Genomic DNA, 23,977 nt, shown 5'->3' with positions numbered 1-23,977 from the left:
ACATTTGGTAAGCATATTGAAATTGATGTAAAGAAGTTAATAATTTGTTATCTACATGGATATATACTTAGTTTTTTTAGTTTTTTTTTCCGCTGATTATGATTGTATGTATTTTTCTCTCTTTAAGTCTACAGAAACAGTTTCTGAGTATTAATTATGGTCCCTGAAGAAGCTACAGAGTGAGCTTAGTGCTCAGCGAAACACGTTGGACCTACCAGTACTGTATCTATATTGTGTGGTTTGGCAGTTATGCCAAATTACGGTTTTTAAACTGTTTTATATACCCTGTTTTTATCTTTTTTTCTGATGAATAAATAAAGATATATTTTTAGTGATTATGTTATTCATGATATCAATGACAACTTCACAGCCTTTAAAATCCTACTTTTAAGAAGAAATTTGTGAGTTCACTCCCCCTTTGCGGTTGAGGTTTCTGACATTTTAGACCCTTCTGGTCTTTTTTCTTCTTCCCCTCTTTTTCCTGATACCCTTTGATCCTTGTTAAGAAAAGCATGGGCATATTCGGTAGTGGTCAGTGTGGTCAGTCACTACTTGTGCATTTTCAGTTCTATTTGAATCATTGTCAATGCAGAAAAAATCTATACAGCCTAATCCCTAGGGGCCAAAACTCTGTAAGTGCCCCATTAGAGCTTTTTGAACTGAGGCAATGGGGTTGATATACTAAAGCCAAATCCCCTGTGAACTACAAGTGTACTGCAAGTGCACTTGGAAGTGCAGTCACTGTAGATCTAAGGGGAAGATCTGAAATGAGGGGAAGCTTTGCTGATTTCTGTCATCCAATCATGTGCAAGCAAAAATGCTGTTTCATTTCCCTTGCATGTCCCCCTCAGATCTACAGCGACTGCACTTCTAAGTGTACTTGTAGTGTACTTGTAGTGCACAGTGGATTTGTTTTTAGTAAATAAACCTGTGAAGCCAATTAATAATGCAAATCAATTGGTGCATAAACATAGAAGTCCTATGGGAAGAAACCGGTCAGATTAGGAGGCGCACACGTCACACACAACTTGCGGTCCGTGCTGCAGCCGGCCGCAAGCCTTTGCAGGAATTCGTATGCCTATGTTTATGCTGAATACAAGACATCTAATTGTAAGTGCATTATCAACTGTTTTTTGAATAAATCTTAAGGGTAATACACTATTAGTCCTTCTTTTTCCTTTAATACACGGTGGTTTTGTGAGCTTGTAAAGAAGGATGAGGCTGTGTTTCTTGCTGGTACTCGTTGCCATCTAGTGGAGAAAGAAAGGTAGAGCGGTTCTACATCCCACTTCAGGATTTTAAAGAGGAAGCAAGGCGGTGGTTTCACTGAACAAGTGCATACCTATTACCATCTGGTAAGAGGCTAATTCTTGGTGATTTACACGTGGTGTTTGTTCACAAGGAGATTGGATAATTTTTCAGCACAAGAAACTATAGTTGCACCTTATTTATTTCCGTTTAGTAAGGATGAATTTCACTCGGTGGTGGATACACGTATTATTTGGATAGAATACAATTCTACTCACCTGCACAATATTTATGGACACTTATGAACTTTTATGTTTATGCACCAATTGATTTGCATTATTAATTGGCTTCACAGATTGATATATGTTATATATATTTAATTTTGTTGATTTGGTTCACATATAGATATATGTTATATATTCATTATTTTTGTTTAGCGCACCCCACACCACATATACATTTATCTATATTCAAAAGCACTGAATACCGGGAGCAGCTTCAACACACTATCAGCGCACCCATCCCCCCTTACAACAGTAAATAAACCTCAATGTCTACATAGATTGGTCATGGTATCTCTCCACAAACTCCAAGGAAAGAACATAACACTGTAATATTCGGAGGCTGAGGCCAGTTCACTACTGCTTTGAATTTGGCTGGACCAGTGGCCACTCCTTTAGCAGAGACAGAGTAACCCACATAGGTGACTAATGAGCTGCAGAACTTGTCCTCTTTTAGGCTATGTAATATAAGCAGCATCTCTCCCACCACTTGCTACCTGTCTCAACAGTACAGTACACTTCAGAGCTGAGGAATGCACCTGTGCACAGTATAAAGGTGTGTGCATGGGGTATAGCAACATAAAGCCGAATTCTAAGGTTTTCTCTTCTGCTGGCATTCAGCAGCTGCAGGAGGAAAATACAGCTCATTGGTTCCACTAAATTCCACCCCCACCACCCCTCCTCTCTAGGTTCCTCTTCCTTCTGCTGCCCAGCTTCCCCTGTGCTCCCATGTCCCCCCCCCATCCGCAGCACTGTGGCTCACCTCCTCTCCTGCTGGCTGCTTTAAGGGATGTTTCAAGACTGAGAGCAAGGAAAGGGTCTGGTAAATATGTCATTTACCAGCCCCTTCCTTTTGTAAATGAGGTACTACTATTGCCACTAGAGACTGAGCTCTTTGAACCTGATCAGGCCTTATTGTGACTATTCCCATGTGCCAGTGGTCCCCCTGGACCCCAACTTTAGCCAGATGAAGAGACAGTACTGGATGGACTGATGTCTTTTTTCAACCTCATTAACTATGTAACTATGTAACTATGTAACAGTACTAAAGACTGCCCCTTTACAGTTTCTACACAGAGACCTTTGCTCCTTTCCTTAATTTAACCACTTACCGCATATCAACGTACCGGTACGTTGGGTAACTTTGCGGGCTTATACCGGGATGATGTCTCTAGCTAGAGGCATCATCCCGGTACCGTGGTTTGAACTTGATGGTCGGCTTTCTGTCGGTAACGACCGATGCGGCTCGGGAGCCACTCGATCGTTACCCGGGTGAGTGGGAGGGGACGTCCCCCCCTCCCGCCGCCTTCCGTGGCTTTGCTCGGGGCTCCCGTCCCACCGGCTGGATGGAGTCCCGATGAATGCCGGAAACTGCATTGATCGGGTCTCCGATGACGTAACCCGGAGGCGGCGTCCATGACGTCACTTCCGGGTTACTGTGCTGCAAAAGGCGGCAGATTTGAAAAACGGCTGTATGCAAAAATGCCGTTTTTGGCGTTTTGCATACAGGGAAGTGTAGTGGAGGGGTCTAGGGTCTTTTAGACCCTCGATCCCTCCATAAAGTGTAAAAGTGTACCTGTCACTACATATTGGTGTCACAAGGGATGTTTACATTGCTTGTGACAGCAATAAAAGTGATCAGATTTTTTTTTTTAAAACCTGTAATAAAGTTAGAAAAAAAAAGAAAAAATAAATAGGAAAAAAAAATAAAAATTTAGCGGCCCCCGTCAACGTTAGCTCGCGCACAAAAAAAGAATGTATACGCAAGTCGAGCCGCGAATGAAATCGCTGTTCAAACCACACATGTGAGGTATCGCCGCGATCGCCAGAGCGTGGGCAATAAGTTAAAAAAAGAGCTACACTCTAACTCTAAACTGGTAACCGTTAAATAAATTTAAAGCGTCGCAGATTGAGATCTCTATTGACCCTAGTTTGTCGCCATCCCACGGGGGGGGGGGCGCAATTTTAAACTGTACCATGTTGGGTATCTATTTACTCGGCGTTACATCATCTTTCACAATATACAAAACAAATGGGTTAACTTTACTGTTTAGTATTTTTTAAATGCAGTGAAATGTGATTTTTCTAATTTTTTCCAAAAAAATGGCGTTTTAAAGACCGCTGCGCAAATATCGCGTGACAAAAAATTTGGAATGACCGACATTTTATTCTCCAGAGTCTTTGCTAAAAAATATATATAATGTTTGGGAGTTCTAAGTAGTTTTCTAGGAAAAAATACTGGTTTTAACTTGTAAACAAAAAGTGTCCGAAATAGGGCTGGGGCTTAAGTGGTTAAGAGGTATCTTTCAAGGGACACTGCACCATATCCGAGCCATTCCCTAGGGCTGGGTTCAAAATGAATTTGGATGCAGCTCACAGCAGGGGTAGGGTCCGTCCCTGTTTTCCATTTTAGGGACGAATGAGGTCTGAATTTTTGCCTGAATTCAGACCTGAAACAGAGCCAAAGATGCACAGGACCCTTGTGCAATCTGCCCTGCAACCGCCCCGGAGATGTGTGAACCAGCTTCATTGAGAGCAGGTCACAGTCTCTTATGCTAATTGGATGCGGAAAAACCTGCATCCAATTGGCACAAGTGTGAACCCAGCCTTAGACTGCACTCTAATCCAGTTGCAGTATTCCTATGCATGTTGTAGTTTATATGCACTGTTTTTTGCTGAATTTGCTGAGTTGTGTGTTGATTCCAGTCTAGTAGTACAGAACTCTATTCTAAGTTACTTTGGCATAGCTATTGCACTTGACAAATACTTCTCTTACTATATATGTCCCTACTTCTTTCGGAGCTCTTCAAACTTGACTTTGATTTTCTCATAGCAATTTAGTCTTTTTGCTGAGTTTACCGAATTAAATACATTTAACCCACTGATCACCAATAAAGTTAACCCCTTCCCTGCCAGTGTCATTTTTACAGTAACAGTGCATATGTATAGCACTGATTACTGTAGTAATGTCACTGGTACCCCCAAAAGTGTCAAAAATGTCAGTCAAGGGTCCGGTCTGTCCGCCGCAATGTCGCAGTCCCGCAGTCCCGCAAAAGAAATTGCAGATCGCCGCCATTACTAGTTAAAAAAAAAAAAATAAAAATAACATAAATCTTTCCCGTATTTAGTAAATGCAATAACTTTTGCGCAAACCAATCAAAATGTATTGCAATTTTTTTGCCAAAAATATGTAGCAAACAAATTGGCTTAAAATGTTAAAAAAATTAGATTTTTAAATTTTTTGGGGGGACTTATATATAACAAAATGTGAAAAATATTGTTATTTTTTCAAAATTGTCGCTCTTTTTTGGTTAATAGTAAAAATCGCACAGGTGATCAAATACCACCAAAAGAAAGCTCTGTTTGTGGGAAAAAAGGACGTCAATTTCATTTGGGTACAGCGTCGCACGACCGCGCAATTGTCCGTTAAAGTCACGCAGTGCCGAATCACAAAATAGGGCCTGGTCTTTGAGCAGCCAAATCCTCCGGGGCTTAAGTGGTTAATAGACTCAAGTTTTGTTAATTACATGGGGAAAAGAGTATTCAACTGTTTTAAAATACTCCAGTAACATGTACTGAAAAATAAGTTTATTCATTTTACCTTCACTCTTTTCTTCAAGCCAGCTATTAATGTGTTCCATTGCATCCCTTGGTGCATTTCTGAATTCAACTTTCTCTGGTTTAGAGTTGTACCACACATTGCTATTCATATAGGCCTTGGAAGAGAAAATAAAGCAGTTAACATCTTTAACAGCAGATATGTCTATGTTGCCAGCATTGGGTTGTATGTAAAATTTTGTTTGTGATTTCTACATGGCTGTATATGGATCTGAATGCGAGATTTATTAAAAAAAACTGGGGATATGTATATACAGATGTTTTCATTCAATGACAAAAGCACGGGTATAGAGAATAAAAGAAAAGTCAGGCTATCTCTTTACAGTTTTCATCATTTAATTATCTCAATACAAATCACATAACCCTCCTTCCCCTTCCAATTGGTGCTATTCACGCTCTCTAGTAGAGGCACCTGGAAAGTTGAACCACTTATAAGAGACCCTGTTATCACTGGTCTGGGCTGACCTTTATTGCATGTCTGTTGGTTTCGACTGCTTACTGTATAGTGTCCCATCCCTTTCACAGTGTTGGTCAATGAACATTGCTTCCAAATAATTACACAAGTACAATGTAAGATTTCCTAATAAAACCCCTAAATATATGAATAAAATAAATGAAGGCTCATATAGTACAGCGCAGTCATATACTGTATACCTCACAATAATAAAAAAAAAAAACATTTAAAGTGATCCGAATAACATTGTGTCAATAAAAACATACACATAAAGATAAAAAAACAATGGTGACCTGTGCTTACATGAAAAATGAATCCAATATTGATACAAAATGTTCAAAAAAGAATTGTGAAAAGAAATGAAGTCTCCACTTAAATATTTTAGCTCTCTTCTGCATCTTGCAACAAAAAAGTTTGCACTCTGTGATAAATGTCCATCTGTGATCCATTTCACCACAATAATCCGCACTCACAAGACTATAATGCCTTTCTTTCTCAGGAAAAGGCACACAAGCTCAAGCTGTCTTTCAGGGAACTAGCCGGAGAATAGTCACTTACAGACATGGTACGTTAGCCAATTCTCAATATGGCTGCACACGTATTGCAAATGCACGTTCGCCATGGCGAAGACACGTGCGCCTTGGCGAAGACGCGTGCGCCAATGGACGTCAGGTCCCGGCACCCTCAGGTTTTTAAAAGGATGACTGTGGCACATTTACATTGCTGACTGGTCTTCAGCTTCTTGTTCCTGTGTTTGTTGCTGCTTTTGATCACCAGTTGTCAACTCAGATTTTTCTTGGATTCCACTTGTCTTGCTCCCAACTCTGACCTCGGATTGTTCACGGACCTTCTCTTCTCTTCTCTCCTGTGTATGACTCCGGATTGCCTAACCACGACTCTGCTATCTGATCTGCTGATCACTGGCTTTCTGACCTCTGCTTCCGTCCCCGACTACACTTTCTGCTGTGCCTTGTCTGCTGTGATCTGCCTTGGTGCCCATCTGCTGTACTCAGCCTGCAGTACCTACTTTCAGTACTTACCTGTTGATCCTGCCTGCTGCACTTTCCATTACAACCTGCTTCCAGCCGTGTGCGGTCTGCACCATCCTCAGTGCTCCTAGGTCCTAGTGCTCACCTCCTCTGGTGTCCATCTGCAGAGAGATATCCCTACCACCAACCTTCCGCTGGGGCACAGCTGGCAATCTCTGTTACTTTGGGCTTTGTGCTTCCTGTTACCACCTTCAGGGACACCGAGCACTCAGCCACAAAGAGAGCCCTCTTAGCATTTCGGCTTCAGGACCAGGTACATGACACTGTCTTACAAGGAATGCTCCTCTGTTAGCATGGATGGGTGTTTGGGTCGCCAAAGTGCACTGTCTCCCCTCCGCAATAGAGTAAAACCAGGCTCAAGCTGGTCTTTAGGTATATTTTCATTGACATAATGGTATTCGGATCACTTTAAATGTTTTTTATTATTATTGAGAGTTATATTTGGTGTACCATATGAGGCAATATAGACTTCATTTATTTTATACTTTTTGGAGTTATTAAAGTGGTATTAAACCCAAAAGCAAACATTTTTTTTTATATTGAAGCTTACCAATTCTTAGATAAGATGGCTGTATTCATTTTCTTTTTTTTTTTTTTACGCTTTCTTTCTTTTTATTTTCACATGGTGGTGTGGCCAGTAAGTCTGTTGTTTTTTAATAGAACAAGCTGTTCTGTAAATTTAGTTTAGATGTAGTGTAGTAGTTAGAGGGTTGAGAGAAACCATTTATTATTGTAAGCACATATTTATTTTTGAAAATCCTTTACCCCAAAGGAAAAAAAAACACTTAGAGCTGGTTCACACTACCACTACCAGAAAGTCGCCCCGTGACTTGAAGAGACTTGTTTAGAGACTTGGAAGAGACTTGGAAGAGACTTGGAAGAGACTTGTGCACTACTTTGAAGAGACAGGCGACTTTGTCTGTGGGGAATGCCTGGCTAATCTCTTTCTTCTTCCTGGAAAGTCTGATAACAAGTAGTGTCAATTAAGATAAGGAGGCGACTCCCATTGAAGTATATGGGACAGTCGGATCACAGGTCGCTTCAAAGTAGTACAGGACCCTTTTCTGAAGTCGGAGCAACTTCAGTAGTGCCAATTAAGACGGCACTGATTGATTAACATTGCTTTTGTTATGTCAAGCTACCTGGGGCAACACAAGTTGCCTCACAAGTCGCGCCAGTGTGAATGGGCTCTCACTGTTACTGATTTAAAAGTGTTAGCTGGAGTTCAGCAATAATTTGTTAGTGCATCTATATGTGCTAGTGCATCGAACATTCTCCCAGATTAACAATGCTACTGTCCAAAGGTGCCTCTTGGTCTCCTTCATCCAGAGTGGGGGGTACTGTGATACAGGAGATTGGTAACTGGTCAGGTCACCAGGTGAAAAAAGAGGGGGAAAAGAAATCTGGAGGATTTATCCCAATGCACTTGTTGACCTTTACTAATATAGAGGTCACTGGATTGATGGTGAGTGTGCAATTTTCACAGAGGCTGATGATTTATGGTGGCATGGTTGGAAGATAATATATTGGCACACAGAAGATTTAATTGCAAGGTGGTGGAATCATAATGCATGTTTATGGACTTTTTTCATCATTTTTATTACTTAACTAACATTTGCGTTTCAATTTTTATGAATTGTTATTTTTTTGTGCTGATGGGTGGTAGCACCTTATGTTTTTCCCTTTATATTGCTTATGAAGTGAATAATTTTATTTTCACTTTAAAGGGGGCAGCTTCACTGGTTTAAATGTAAGGGTACAAGTAGGTGCCTTTATTTATACTAAACTATAGATTACTGCAGGTATCTCTTTGTCATTTTAAAATATCCCATATAAGTAAAATAGTAGGAAAAAATAAAATAAACAAAGTTTAACCTGTCCCTACTGACCTATACGCGGTGGCTGGGCAGGTCGGCTTTACCGCGAAGTCACCAAACACATGCATAAATGGGGATCGGCTTTTCTGTGCTGAGAGAAAACTCACTGCGCACCCTCAGCACAGTAACTAGCCAGCCAATCACAGTGGTCACAGAATCAGAAAACCCGTCTCCACCTGCCGGCATCTACATTTTGAAGGAATGGGGGGGGGGGGGGGGTAGCAGTGGCAAGGGATAAAAAAGTATTTCCACTTTTGCAGCCAAATTGGGGCCGATCGGGCACCCTTTTATGTAAGAGGCCATCCACTTGCTTTTAATGGCTTTAGTCCCTAAATATTAAATAAATCTACTGCACTATGTGAATTTTTCTTTTTTTGCATTTATTCTGCTACATTTGAGTAATTTTTTGAAGAAAAAGAGTCTCAAGTTGAAAAAGAGCCTAAGTTGGGGTTTCCTGGCTATGCGAGGAATGGAATCAAGCACTTATTGACCACTTTTAATTAAACGGTCACTGGTGGTCCGGTGAGTGTTTAACATCTTTACGTTAAATTATTATTGTTAAATTATTTCATTTGCATTGGGTGGATTTATAGGTTTACTACCAGTCTACTAGCGCCTCCTATATTTTATTATATAATTCCATTTCACTGGTTGTGACCACCAATGTAGAGGGGGGGGGGTTAATTCTCAATACTACTGACTGCCAATGTAGATGGGGGTTACATTAATCTACCATAACAACCATTGCAGCGAGTGGATGGAGTGGTTGACCTTCACGGCCACTGACCACCAATGCAGGGGGTTTTCATTTCATTTCTAATGACCACCAATGCAGGGGGGTTAAATCTTACTTTCAGTGACTACCAAAGTTATTACTGCCACTAGTGCTGAAAGCTAATATTGCTTTCACTGACACCAGTGCTGGGGGTTGCTATTGTGTTTACTGTCACCAATTATGAGGTTATTTTTACATCCACTGACACCAATTCTTGGAGTTATTACTGCATACACACACACCAATGTTGGGGGTTCTTAATGTGTCCACTGACACCAATGCTGTGGTTCTTTATTGCGTTCACCAGTACCAATGCTGGGGGTTATTATTATTGCATCCACTGACACCAATACTGGGAGGTTTATTGCATCCACTGTCACCAGTGATGAAGGGTTTTATTGCTTTACTGACACCAAGTCGGGGGGCTATTATTGCTTCACTGCCATCAATACTGAGGGGTATTAATTGGTCCACCAACACCAGTGCTGGGGGTGATTATTTTGTCCACTGACTCCAATGCCGGAAGGTTTTATTGCATCCAATGATACGAATACTGGGAGTTTTATTGCATTCACTGATACCAATAAAGGGGTTTTTATTGCATTCACTGATACCAATGCTGGGGGTTATTATTGCATTCACTGTCAGCAGTGCTGGGGGATATTATTGTATTCACTGGGGGGCTAGTATTGCATTCACTGACAATGCTGGGGACTATCCATTGCCACCAGTGAGGGGGGCTACTATTGCATTCACAGACACAAATGCTGGGGGTTAATATTGCGTCCACTGACATCAATTTTGCGGTTATTATTGCATCAACTGACTCCGATGCTGGGGGGTATTACTGTGTCCACTGACACCAATGTTGGGGTTATTATTGTGTCCACTGACACCAATATTGGGATTATTGCATTCAAACTTCTTCAGTGTGCATTGTGATAGGCCGAATCAACATTTTTGGACGCTGAGGTGTCAAAATGCGCTGCTATTGTGCAGCCCTCTGGAGGTGTCGAAGGCTGCACTTGAGTTGACCACTGATCTACAAAGTAAGAGAAATATTCTTTTCAATTTTTTTAGATGTGCTGTGTGAATAGGAACACATAACAAACATATAGTGGAGTTTTCTCAAATTTGACAACAAAACTGTAAATACACTTTAAAGCCTTGCCATGCTTTAAAGCCCTGATAAACTTGCTGCAAACAATCCGCAATAAATCACTGAGGCTTGCTGTGGCTGGTGGGAGAGAGTTAGGAGAGGGTGAGTGTGATGTTATGGCTTAGTGAATTCAGCCCTACTTTAGATCCTCTTAAATGACACACAGCAGAAGAACCTTTGCAGTTACGTGACTTGAAGAGGTAAAAAAAAGATATTTATGCTTTGTTTCTTTTGAAAACAGTATGGAGCATGTTTATCAGCAGTAGGGAGGATTTAAACGGTTTATTTTAGCCTCTACAGTTCTTTAGTTCTACATTAAATTCACAGTCTTGCAAATAAAAAGCCTTACTTCAGCGATTTTACATGTTTCTTCGACAAAGAGTGTATTATCAATAACAAGTTTGTATTCTGAATTTTGTAATGCAACCATGAGGTCTTGTATCCCATAATGTATATTCCTGCAGTTTTTAACATGAAGAACCTGAAAAATATAAAAAGAATAATCTATGTTGCAGCTATGCATACATTGAATGGATATACACCAGTAATTTTCAACCTTTTTTGTAGTCAAGGCATCCTTTAGAATTGCGCACAATCCCAGGGCACAACTGTTTGAGGACTTGCTCACACAAGGAGGTGCGCCCGAGCGTATTTTTGTGTGTCCTGTTTTTTATTAGGCTGCTCTATACACGTAAAACACGGAAAAAAAATGTGCTGGCATTATATTTAAATTGAGCACCACCAAAATACATGGTACTGTGGTACCATGCAATTAAGTGGACGCAGGCAAACACGCAATTTGATGATGTGTGGGGGGGGGGGTGCCAATAAGAATTAATGGCACATGTGCGCAACTGCAAAAGGTAACACATTTACAGTCATGGTCCAAAATATTGGCACCCCTGCATTTCTGTCAGATAATGCACCAGTTCAGTACTCTCCAATGCTTTGTCTTAAAGTAGTTGTAAAGTCTAGTGCTTTTTTTTTTTTTTTGCTTAAAAATAACAAACATGTTATACTTACCTGCTCTGTGAAGTGATTTTGCACAGAGCAGCCCTGATCCTCCTCTTCTCTGGTCCCTCTTTGGCTCTCCTGGCCCCTACATCCTGAAAAGTGCCCCCACAGCAAGCAGCTTGCTATGGGAGCACCCGAGCCAACTGCAGCTCCCTGTAGTCATTCAGACATGGAGCCTCAGCTAGGCCCCTCAACCTCTTTCTCCTCTTCGGCTCACTGACTTTGATTGACAGCAACGGGACCCAATGGCGCTCCACTGCTGTCTCAGCCAATGAGGAGGAGAGTCCCGGGCAGCCGAGTTTCTCCTGCAACATTGCTGGTAAGTTTTTGGGGGCTGAGGGGGCTGCTGCACACATGAGGTTTTTATCTTAATGCACAGAATGCATTAAGATAAAAAACTTTCTGCCTTTACAATCACTTTAAAGCGGAGTTCCACCCAAAAGTGGAACTTCCACTTTAAGGACTCCTGACCCCCTGACATGCCACATTTGGCATGTCATTTTGTTTTGGAGGGGAGTGAGTACCTAGTTTTGACAGGTACCCAATCCCACTTCCGCTCATGCCACCTAGGCGGCTCGAGCGGAAATTCTCCTCTCCCCCTCCCTCTCTGCAATCTTCTGGGACACATCACAGGTCCCAGAAGATTGCCACTAAGGATGCACAGCGCGACTGGTGCATGAGCAGTGCGCAGCCGGCTGTGAAGCTGCAAGCTGTCACAGCTGGGTGCCCACACTAATGATGGCGGTGCCGCAGGGAGAAGAGAGAGAGAGAACCAAGGCTTCAGGTGGCCGCATCCTTGGATTGCGGAACAAGTGAGTATGTGTTTATTAAAAGTCAGCAGCTACATTTTTTGTAGCTGCTGACTTTTAATAAACTAAAAATGTCTGGAACTCTGTTTTAAACCATTTCTGGGTGCTTTTTGACGTGAGCTTTGAGTCATTGTTCTGCTGTAAGATCCATGACCTCTGATGGGGACCCAACTTTCTGACACTGGGCCCTTCATCGCACCACAGAATGCTTTGGTAGTCTTCAGATTTCCTATTGCCATGCACAGGGTCAAGACACCCAGTGCCTGAAGCAACAAAGCAACAAAGCAACTCTAAAACATCAATGAACCTCCACCATGTTTGACTGTAGGAACTGTATTCATTTCTTTAAAGGTCTCGATTCTTTTTCTGAAAACAGTAGAATGATGGGCTTTAACAAAAAGCTGTAATTTTGTTTCATCTGTCCACAGCACATTCTCTCAAAAGGATTTTGGTTTCCGCAGGTAAGTTTTGGCAAACTCCAATCTGCCTTTTTTATGTTTCTGTGTTAGCAGTTTGGTCCTCCTGGTTCTCTTACCATAGCATTCCTTTTCATTCATATGACGACATTTGGTGGGGGATGACATAGTTGTACCCTGTGCCTTTAGGTCGGCTTCAATTTGTGTGATATTTGATTAAGGTTCTTTATCCACTCTTTAAACAATCCTTTGTTACAATCTTTGATCAATTTTTCTCTTTCGTCCACGTCCAGGGAGATTAGCTACACTGCCATGGGCTGTAAACTTCTTGACAATGTTGCGCACAGTTGACACTGCAATATTAAGATATCTGGAGATGGACTTGTAACCTTGAGATTTTCCATGCTTTTCCACAATTTTGTTTCTCAAATCCTCAGGCAATACTTTGCTCCTCTTTCTCTTCATGCTCCATGTCGCACACAGACACACAACAGAAAGGTTGAGTCAGTTTTTCACCATTTTAACCTTTTGCAGGTGTGATTTCTATGTTGTCAGCACCTGGCAATTGATGCAGGTGAGTTTAAATACAAATTGCAGGAGCATCACAAACTTGGAATTTAATTATTTCTTACAATTTTGAGAAGGTGCCAAAAATTTTGTCCAGTCCATTTTTGAAGTTTTGCATGGTATGTGGGGGTGGTAAAACGTGCAACTTTACGTGTTTTACTGCACTGCACCTTGTGTGAAAAAGCCCTCAAATGTAGTTTGTAAGGCAGAGTTAACTGGTCAGTAGGTTTTAAATCCTCCCATCTCCCCTGCTAGCACAACTCCCCCAAAATAAAAACACCCTGTCTAGCACAAATAACCCCCCCCCTCCAAAATGTCCTCTCCTAGCACAAATCCCCACTCCTGACACAACCCCCCTTGCTACCCATAAACCACCTTCCTAGATCCCCCCCTCTTTGCCCTTGCTGCAGCAAAATGAAGAAAAGCCTGTACAGTCTGACCATAAAAGGGTTAGGCTTGGTTCACATTTATGCGAACTGGAATGCGTTTTGAACTGTATCCGATTCGCATGAGATGTGAAATAACATTTAATAAGAGACCAGTGTGTTTTCTGAGTGCTGCGGTGTGGTTCAGGTGCGAATTCCAGGCTCATTGAGTTCTATGGGAACGCTTCTGAATTTTACATAGTTACATAGTTACATAGTTACATAGTAGGTGAGGTTGAATAAAGACAATAGTCCATCCAGTTCAACCTGTGTAGGTGTGTGTGACTGTAATCATCTAACATAGCCCTCAATCTCCTGATCCTTGAGATGTAAGTCTAAGAGTCTTTTGAAAGTCACCATACTACCCGCAGAAACCACCTCTTGTGGTAGACAATTCCACAATCTTGTAGCCCTAACAGTAAAGAACCCCCCACGTTGCCTGAGGTTAAAACGCTTCTCCTCTAATCGCATTGTATGTCCTCGAGTCCTCATGCAATTCCTTCGAATGAACAGCTTTTCTTCTAAGCTGAGATCCCCATTAAGATATTTATAAATTGCTATCATGTCCCCTCTCAGACGTCTTTTCTCCAGGGAAAATAAATCGAGCGATTGCAGCCGCTCTTCATAGGTAAGGTCCTCCAACCCCCTAATCAGTTTAGTTGCCCTTCTCTGGACTTTCTCCAGCTCCAACACATCCCTCCTGAGGACTGGCGACCAGAACTGGACAGAATACTCCAGATGCGGTCGGACCAGAGTTTTATAAAGTGGAAGGATTATAGTCTTATCTCTGGAATACATCCCTTTCTTTATGCATGCTAATATTCTGTTGGCTTTGGAAGCTGCCGCTTGGCATTGCATGCTGTTGCCTAATCTATCATCAACTAAGACTCCCAGATCCTTCTCCATTTTTGATTCCCCCAAGGGTTCCCCTCCTAACGTGTATTGTGTTTTTATGTTTTTGGTCCCCAAGTGCAAAACCTTACACTTCTCCACATTAAACCTCATTTGCCATGTCGTTGCCCACTCCGTAATTTTGTCCAGGTCATTCTGTAGGATATCTGCTTCATGCTGTGCAGTTATTGCCCTGGCCAATTTTGTGTCATCTGCAAAAACTGATAACGAACTACTGATCCCGTCCTCAATGCTGTTTATGAATAAATTGAACAAGGTTGGTCCCAGGACTGAGCCCTGGGGCACCCCGCTTACTACCTCAGACCAGTCTGAGTATGCGCTGTTTATTACTACCCTTTGGACACGGCCTTTTAGCCAATTCCGTATCCAAGAGCAAACCCTGCTGTCGATACCTGCAGACCTTATTTTATAAATTAAGCGCTTGTGGGGAACTGTATCAAACGCCTTAGCGAAATCCAAGTACACCACATCCACTGGTCTCCCCCTATCTAGCTCACAGCTCACTTCCTCGTAGAATGCTAAGAGATTGGTTTGACAAGATCGCCCATTTGTAAACCCGTGCTGGTTACTACTGATGATGTTGTTATCTTTAGCATACTCTACGATATAGTCCCTTATCATCCCCTCCAAAAGTTTACATATTATTGATGTCAGACTGACAGGCCTATAATTTCCCGGGATATGTCTCTGGCCCTTTTTGAATATCGGAATCACGTTAGCCTTCCTCCAATCCCCTGGTACATCTCCTGTCCTAATACTGTCAGCAAAGATCAGGAACAGTGGTCTAGATATAACCATACTGAGTTCCTTGAGCACTCTCGGATGTACGCCATCCGGGCCTGGTGATTTGTTTGTGTTAAGTTTATCCAGTCTTTCCCTGATTTCCCCCTCTGTTAGCCATAGTGGCAAGTCCTGTGTATTACTACTAACCATACAGTCATGGTCAGTGTACCCTTCCTTTTCCTGCGTAAAGACTGACGAGAAAAAAGAATTCAGCACGGTTGCTTTTTCAGTGTCCTCTGTAACCATCCTCCCATCATCGCTAATTATGTGTGCAATATGCTCTGCCCTAGTTTTTTTGCTGTTGATATATTTAAAGAATTTCTTTGGGTTTTTTTTACTATCCTCCGCTATTTGTCTCTCAAAGTTGATTTTAGCCATCTTGATTTCGTGTTTACACTTCTTATTTTCCTCCTTGTATTGCTGGAAGGCCGATACAGTGCCCTCTGATTTATATTTCTTGAAGGCCAATTTTTTTCCCCTAATAAGTTTTTTAACGCTACGGTTTAGCCAGCCAGGTTTGGCTTTGTCTCTTCTAAATTTATTCCCCATAGGAATGCACTGCAAGATGCCTTTGCTTAATATTGTTCTAAAGCATTCCCATTTTTCCTCTGTGGTCAGTGATCCCAGGGTTTGGTCCCAGTTTACCCTTTCCATCAATGAGTACAATTTTGGAAAGTCTGCCCTTCTGAAGTTTAGGGTTCTTATGTTCCCCACTTGCCTTTTTATATTGTTATTTATACTAAATGTGATCATCCTGTGATCGCTAGAGCCCAGGTTGTCCTGGACTCCTACCTCCGAGATTATGTCTGGGTCATTAGTGATCAATAGATCCAGGATAGCATTCTCTCTAGTAGGGGAATCCACCAACTGCGACATGTAGTTATCCTGTAAGGTTTCCGTGAATAGCCGGGCCTTATGCGAGTGTGCAGTCCCCTCTTCCCAGTCAATGTCGGGATAATTGAAGTCCCCCAATATGATGACTGATCCTAGTTTTGCCGCTTTACCTATTAGTGCTAAAAATTCCAGCTCTACCTCCTCCCCTTGGTTAGGTGGCCTATAGCAAACCCCCACAACTACTTTTCCCTTATCTTCTTCCCTATCGAGTTCAACCCACACAGATTCTAAATCCATGCTCATCCCATCCGTAATGTCACTCCTTTCTAGCACCTTTATATTGTTCTTGACATAGAGACATACCCCTCCCCCTCTTTTACCAACCCTGTCCTTCCGGTACACCGAATACCCTTGGATATTGGCCAGCCAGTCATGTGAGGGGTCGAACCAAGTCTCCGTTATTCCCACAAGGTCTATGTCCTCCTCATGTACTAACATGTCCAACTCATCCATCTTATTAGCTAGGCTCCTGGCATTAGCATATACCCCTCTTAGTTTTACGGAAGTTAAACGTGATTGGCGGTTTTGTTTATTTCTGTTTGGTCTGCTGTTCTCCCGCACAGACCCGCCAATTGATGTTGTTGACCTACTGTCGCTATTGACCCTACAACTGCCTTCAGTCCTCTGCTCCCTCCTGACTGATTCTATTTCTGAGCCCTCCCCCCCGTCTCCTAGTTTAAAAGCCCCTCCAACTCGGTGGCCATCTTTCTCCCCAAAAGAGCTGTACCGTCCCCATTAAGGTGCAGCCCATCCTTACTAAAGAGCCGGTAGCCGACTGAGAAGTCAGCCCAGTTCTCCAGGAACCCAAACCCCTCCTTCCTACACCAATTCCTCAGCCACTTGTTAACTTCCCTAAGCTCCTTCTGCCTCTCCTGTGTGGCTCGAGGTACAGGCAGTATTTCAGAGAAAACCACCTTGGAGGTCCTTTTCCTCAATCTATTACCTAAGTCCCTGAAATCGTTCTTAAGGATCCTCCACCTACCTTTAACTTTGTCATTAGTGCCCACGTGCACCATGACCGCTGGGTCATCCCCAGCCCCGCCCAACAATCTGTCTGCCAGATCTGCGATGTGCCGAACTCGGGCGCCCGGTAAACAACAAACTGTTCGGTTCACGAGATCTTTTTTACAGATTTCCCTCTCTGTCCTCTTGATAATTGAGTCCCCAACTACCACAACCTTTCTAACCTTTCCTGAGTTACGGCCCCCCTTCTTCCTGGAGCCGTCCCTCCCCTGGCAGCTGGGGGAGGGCGCATGCTCCAGCTCTGCCACCCCTGAGTTGATATCCCCCTCAACCTGCAACTCGGCAAACATGTTAGGGTGTACCAACTCAGGACTGGCCTCCCTGACTCTCCTCCCCCTAACATTCCTAACAGTCACCCAGCTGCGTACCTCTGCTGCTTGCGTCTCCTCTATTCCTTCCTCCTCTATGCTGACCCCTGCCAGCGCCTGATGGGTAAAGTCCAAGCTCCTTTCCAGGTTGTAGATGCCACGCAGTCTTGTCACTGTGTTCTCTAGATCCACGATGTGGGCTTCCAGAGCAACAAGTCGCTCACATCTTGCACAGCAGTATTCGTCCTCGATTGTTTCATCAAGGAACGCATACATGCCGCAAGAAGTGCACTGAGTGGCATCCCCAATCCTGTCGGACATTATTACCCTCTACTCTATGGGGATAATATTAACGACCTGCTCTTCCTTACCTACACTACCTCTAACTTCCCTGGTACAAAACCTGGGGTACCCACCAGTCGCTAATACCCTCACCAGTCACTAGATACTCACCAGTCGCAAGGATCCTCACCAGTCGCAAGGATCCTCACCAGTCGCAAGATACTCACCAGTCGCAAGATACTCACCAGTCGCAAAGATACTCACCAGTCGCAAGCTACTTCACCAGTCGCAAGGATACTCACCAGTCGCAAGGATACTCACCAGTCTTGAACATGTGTTTTGTTGTGTTCTGGATTCAGCTCAGGATTCAGTTCAGGATTCTGTTCATGATTTCAGCATGGGTTGTCCTCCTACTACAGGAGTTGAAACCCTTTATCTACTATGTATGGGCCAGCACTGAAAACACAAATGTGACAAAAATCCTGTCCTGAGCCTTGCAAATTTGCATCAAAGCTGTATCAAAAATGCACCTGAACCTCTGAACAAATGCTTTTTTTATTCACAGCAAAAATTGACATACAATTCTCACCGGACATGTATGAACTCAGCCTTAGGCTTCATTTACACATAGCCTAGTATGACCGTTGGCCACAGGAAAACGCAAAAAGCTGCAAAACCGCGCCATGGTTTTGCTGTGTTTTGCAGCCAGCGGTCAAAATATTTTAGGAGAGGGAGGTTGAGAGAGGTTGAGCCTCCCCTAACCGCAGCAGTTCCTAAATGATCCTAAAGGCCTATCTGTACATGGACACATAGGCTTTTATAGAGTTGAGTATAGGAGCTTTGGCAAAGAAACACACCCAAACTCAAGTTTAGAAGCTGCCAGTGTACATGAAGCCATACTGTGTTAAGTTCTGCATACAGAGAGAAAGGAGAGCGTATCCTGTTTCTACTTTGGGCTCTCTCCACCTCTGTGATAATTATCTGTACTTTTGTCGCAAAACTGAAAGCTGTACCTGACCTGCCCTTAGCAACCGATGAGGTCCTTGGCTGGTAGGACATGGGCGGGCTGCTTAGACAGCTTTCACTTTTGCTGGCAAAAGTACAGATAACAGCATAGAGGTGGAGAGAGCCCGGAGGAGGAACGGGATGTGCTCTCCCTCCTCTCTGTACACAGAACTTAACACAGTAACCCTTTCATGGCTGGTCCGTACAGGACTTTGTGTCATTTTGCCGTGGCACCCCTGGGAACTCTTTCCTGTCCCCGGTTGAGAAACCCTGATATAGACACACACATACACACATATTTAGATACTAAGCACATTTATATAATTTTTAATACTATTTCCCTACAATATTTCCAAGAAGACAATTTAGTTGAAATTTTTTATGTTTCAATGTTTTTATTAAATGTTTTACAGGTAACAATGGTAAGTAAACACAGTCTATTACACAGTAGTAAATTACATGCAAGGAAACAAATAGGTAGGTACGTAGGTCGAAATAGTATGATTCCAAACATGAACATTATAAACAATATAGATATTGATTGACATAAGACATAAGGTAGAGGTGGAGGCCACCTCCGTCTCCCCAGACACCCCTACTGGGGACAAACTGTGTCGGGGGAGGGAGATGGCCCCATCTATTCATGGTATAGTAAGTATGGATTCAAATCACAATTAATAACAAAAATATTAGGTGAAGCTTGTTCTAATCTAGTTGAAATTTTAAAATCTATGGAAAGAATGTGTCCACCTCTGTTATATGTGTCCTGTCATCTGCTTAGACCTGTGTTTGTCACCTGCTGGCTCTACAGTATTTCCTAGTTGGCATTCATAAACCTTTAGAATAATATTTGACATGTAATACACTGTCAAGTTGGAACCTTTAAAACTACACAGGGGAGTGTCCTCTTCCTTTAGAGCCAGGTTTATAGGGAATGATACACCTGAGGTGGGTAAAGAATTGGTTGTTCCAGGTAAATCTAGTGGGCAATATAATCAAGGTTTTCATGACCAGTATGGTCTGTTATTCAGTACTAAGATCCTCCTAGACAAGGTCTCCACTCCTCGAAAGCCAACTTATAGCTGAACTCCAGGTATGATCTTAATTACATAGTTACATTGGTCCAGCTTGGACCAATGCAAGTATGCATATTTCATACCCCATAGACTGCTATGGAAGCTAATAATCACTTTAGTTATTGGTGCTACTAAAATTTTTGCTGTTATTTTTAACCTCATACTGACCACAGAGGGTCATTCGTTCTGGACCATTACCATTCACTGAATGCCTGTTTTCAATAAACACAAGTTTTTCTCTAAATAGAGGAGGTGGAGAGGTGTGGTGATGATGTCACAATCTCCATCTTGTCAAATCTGCCAAACAGGATTGAGACATCATAAACAAACTATAACTAGGAATGAGCTTGGGTTCAGTCCAAATCTGTGTAGCTCCCTCCTAGACAGGTGTTTGGTTAGGTAAATTTAGTTCTGGCTTACTATATGAAGCTGAATTTCATCGTTAGGCTAATTTCGTTCTGGCCCACTGTAATCAGTGTAGCTGTGTTTGATTGGTCAGTTCTGTTCTGTGTTTCAGTGGTTGCAGGATTAACTGCTTCCCTAAGATTTTCCAGAAATGTTCTAAAAGATATTGGGCAGGGAGAGTATTACCAGCAGCTGAATATGTATACAGCCCTGGCCAACCCCTGGGAAAACGTGTCCAGATGGTGAATGGTAGTCTGTATAAATACCGTGGGACTTAGAACTGAGGAGTCTTTTTTTCCTGAGGAGATCACAGCTTAGAGGGGCTGTTAGCCCCCTAGGCAATTCTTCCATGTTCCTGTGGGTTATAGAGCCCTAATGGAGCTGGCTAGAGGCCTATTTTGCTGAGAGTTTGCTTAAGCTGACTGAGGGGCTGTCGTCTGAGGATTTAGTCTGGAAACACAGGTTGAAAGTAGCTGCAAGATATTGGAAGGAGGCAACCAGTAATAATTCAAGTATTTTAGTTAGTACAGACTGGTATCAGAGATCCTCGAGACAGTGTGTTGTTGCCATACCTCTTATGCTAGAGTCACCGGGTTTAAATGGGAAATTGTGTCTGGCATCCTGAAGAAGAACTGAGTATATTTAATTCTTAGTGAAAGGAGTTTGCTTGGATTTTCAAGAGGAAGAATAATCTCCTCTGGTTGCTACTACAAAGCTTAGTCCATCATTGACTTGTGCACAGTTCCTAAGGAGAAAGTTTAGTGTCCTCAAAACGCTACGAAGGGTTACTGGAGTATCCTCCAACATTCCACTACCTATCCAAGTTTGAGCTCTCATTAAAGCATCAAGAGTATACCCGTAGACTGATTACTGAGTCTCAAGAGTGATCCGAATTTTTTGCCTGTCTTCAGAGCATTTATTGAGAAAAAGAGCCCTGGGCATCTACCTCAGAGCTAGACTAAAGAAGGGAGTGTGCCACCAAAACGTGTCAGCTTGGCACCACAGTGGGATGTAATTAGAGTATGCATATCCTGTACTGTATGGCATCTTGTGGTCTATGGGCTTTCTAATAGTTTCACTCTTGTGAGTATCCATTTTTACCTGTTTTCATTCACTCTAATAAATATCTTTGGTAATGCACTAGGTACTCTTGCCTCCCTGTTTGTTTTCATAGAATGGAAAAATGCATCCGCAGAGGATACCCTCCTGTGAAAACTGTGAAGCAGAGTGCTCACTAACCTCCCATACTCAGATTCAGGCACAAGCCCCTGTAACCCTATTCCCATAACTCCCTTTACTTACCTGTCAGCTGTGTGATTAAGCCTGGGCCTCTCAAAAGAAGGACCCATCCAGGAAGTAAACTTGGAGAAGAAGAACCTGGTGCTGAATGAACACATGACCATGGTTTAAGGTGAGTAAAAATGGGTATTCAGAACATTTCTATTTTCAAAACTTAGTAATCGCTGAGAGGGGAGTGAGGGGGGGGGGGGTTACATTTATTCTGGGGATGGACTTTAAACATATGATATTTTCAACATTTGAACACCAAAAAGTAAAAACTATTTATGGTGTGATCTATGGAAGAATAAAAGTTGTGAATTCTAAAATCTAGTTAAAGATGGAATTGTGCATGTCCTGTTGGTATGTTTATTATATCTCAGCAAAGCTGGGACTTAGAGTATTATAAGATCAAAACATAAAGTCTACATTTCCAGTAAGTATCTTACTTGACCAAAATGATTTTTAGCAACCTGTGCTAAAGGACAAATGGAGGGTGTCATTATTGACAAGTCAAAGGATTACATGATTTCCATGACCCTCTAACAAGTATTCAGATTAGAAATTGTGATTTCACTCTGTTTAATCTGCATGCTTGTTCCTAGTGAGTTCTTGAGCCAGAAACAGTCAAGCAATGAAGCATACTTTGAAGGAATGACAAACCTCATAAAATCAGTACAGAGAGTTTACAGAGGTTTCAGTACAGAAAGAGGTTTACCCAGGGCTTTTTTTCAGCTGAAACTTGGAGGAACTCAGTTCCACCACCTTTGGCTCAGACCCTCTGTTCCTTGCTCACTGCTATGACTTGTAAACACAGGGTAGTGGTTGAGTTCCTGCACCTTTTTTCTGAGAAAAAAAGCCCTGGGTTTACCATAAAACTAAGCATTTTTCTCATAATATTTTATATCTCCTCTATTTTATTGTACTTTGTAAATAGAGGAAGGTTCTACATTTTCACGACTAAAGACTTAATCTAGTACTATGCACTGTGGTAGGTCAGTTAGATTAATTTGTGGGTAACAGCAGCACTTTGTAATATTTTTATCCCTGAGGACTTCAGAGGCATCAGCTGTGCAACGGTGAAGCGGTAATTGTGCATTTACTGGACATTTACTGTACATACAGCGACGTTAGCACCACAGTGTATCATTGACATTTGTAGCCATGACTGATAAAAAAACATATTGTCCATACATGGTTACAATCTACACCAGCCTTTCTCAACCTTTTAACCCTAGAGGACTCTTGAAATAGTTTTCAGGTCTCATAGTACCCCTAATTAAACCAGTTCACCTATATGTGGCCACCTGGAAGGTGGGCTTTAAAACAGAGAGGCCGCATACATGTGGCTCTATGTAAACTTGTTACTGTGCTGAGCCCTGCGCGCACCCAACACAGTAACCGGTGGGTAACTGAAAGCTCCCGATGCATACTTGTAATTGGGAGCTTTCCAATCATGTGATCGCTGTAATTGCCAATCATAGCGGTCACATCATTGGAATGTTCAGCTCCACCTCCTGGCATTTAGAACCTCTTAAAGAGGAGGGAGGCGGCAACAGGAAGAAATTAAGTGTAATAAAACGCAGACTTATGTTACTTCTTTCTGAAATAAGGTTACATTCTTGGAGCTCAAATTGTCTACAAAATGAACCAGATCACCAAATGGCAAGCATTTTAATGCATTAAGATTTCCTTTTACTTTGACTGGATTTTTGATTAACTGGTTGGGTTCCTAAATTTGTTCCTTGTATACTTTTACTGAATAACTCGCATGGTCTTACCTCTTTCATTTGGTTTTTAGTTGTATTATCAGCTCCAAGACAGATCAATAAAAGTGCGATGATTGTGCTCAGAGGTGACACTACCACATTCTGGTCACCATTCATTTGTCTGGCAAGGTCCACAGTGAACAGGTTGTTTGCTGTAGTAACGGCCTCAAGAGTGGACATAATTTTCTTTTTTTTGGTGAATAAATCTGTCAAAGAAAAAAAAAACTATTAAAAAAGATTTTTCTTTAAAGTTGTAATAAACCACATTTGAAAATAAAAAAGAATTGGTCCCCCTACAATGGTGAAGTCATAATGTGCTAGTATGCACTAGTGAAACAGATCCCTCCAGCAGCAATCCATCTTTCTTCCTTCCGTCTTCCTTTCAGGTTGCCGGCTCCGGCCACCTGAATGGCCGAGCTGCAATGACGTCACTTCCATGCATGCGCAAAAGAGTCACGGACATGGCACAGCTCTCCCACTGGATGGCATTCCGTCCATTGAGAACCTAGTGCGCATGTGCCGGTGACGTCATGCTCTACATGTAATATCT

General features: G+C 42.3%; 1 protein-coding gene across 1 annotated transcript in view; it reads right to left on the bottom strand.

Moving 5' to 3' along the window:
* LOC309556025 (leukocyte elastase inhibitor-like) overlaps positions 1-23,615 on the bottom strand; it is a 44,403-nt gene extending 20,788 nt beyond the window's left edge. Inside the window, exons 1-3 of the mRNA XM_082258292.1 lie at positions 23,440-23,615; positions 10,811-10,942; positions 5,131-5,245 (exon numbers count right to left, since the gene is read on the bottom strand). Of these exons, the coding sequence (XP_082114418.1) occupies positions 5,131-5,245; positions 10,811-10,942; positions 23,440-23,607 (415 nt within the window). The 5' untranslated portion in view covers positions 23,608-23,615. The remainder of the gene's footprint in view (positions 1-5,130; positions 5,246-10,810; positions 10,943-23,439) is intronic.
* Positions 23,616-23,977: the final 362 nt, after the last annotated feature.

Source organism: Pelophylax lessonae (genome assembly GCF_965119305.1).
Source record: "Pelophylax lessonae genome assembly, chromosome: 5".
NCBI classification, from domain to species: domain Eukaryota; kingdom Metazoa; phylum Chordata; class Amphibia; order Anura; family Ranidae; genus Pelophylax; species Pelophylax lessonae.
This window is presented reverse-complemented; position numbering and strand designations above follow the sequence as displayed.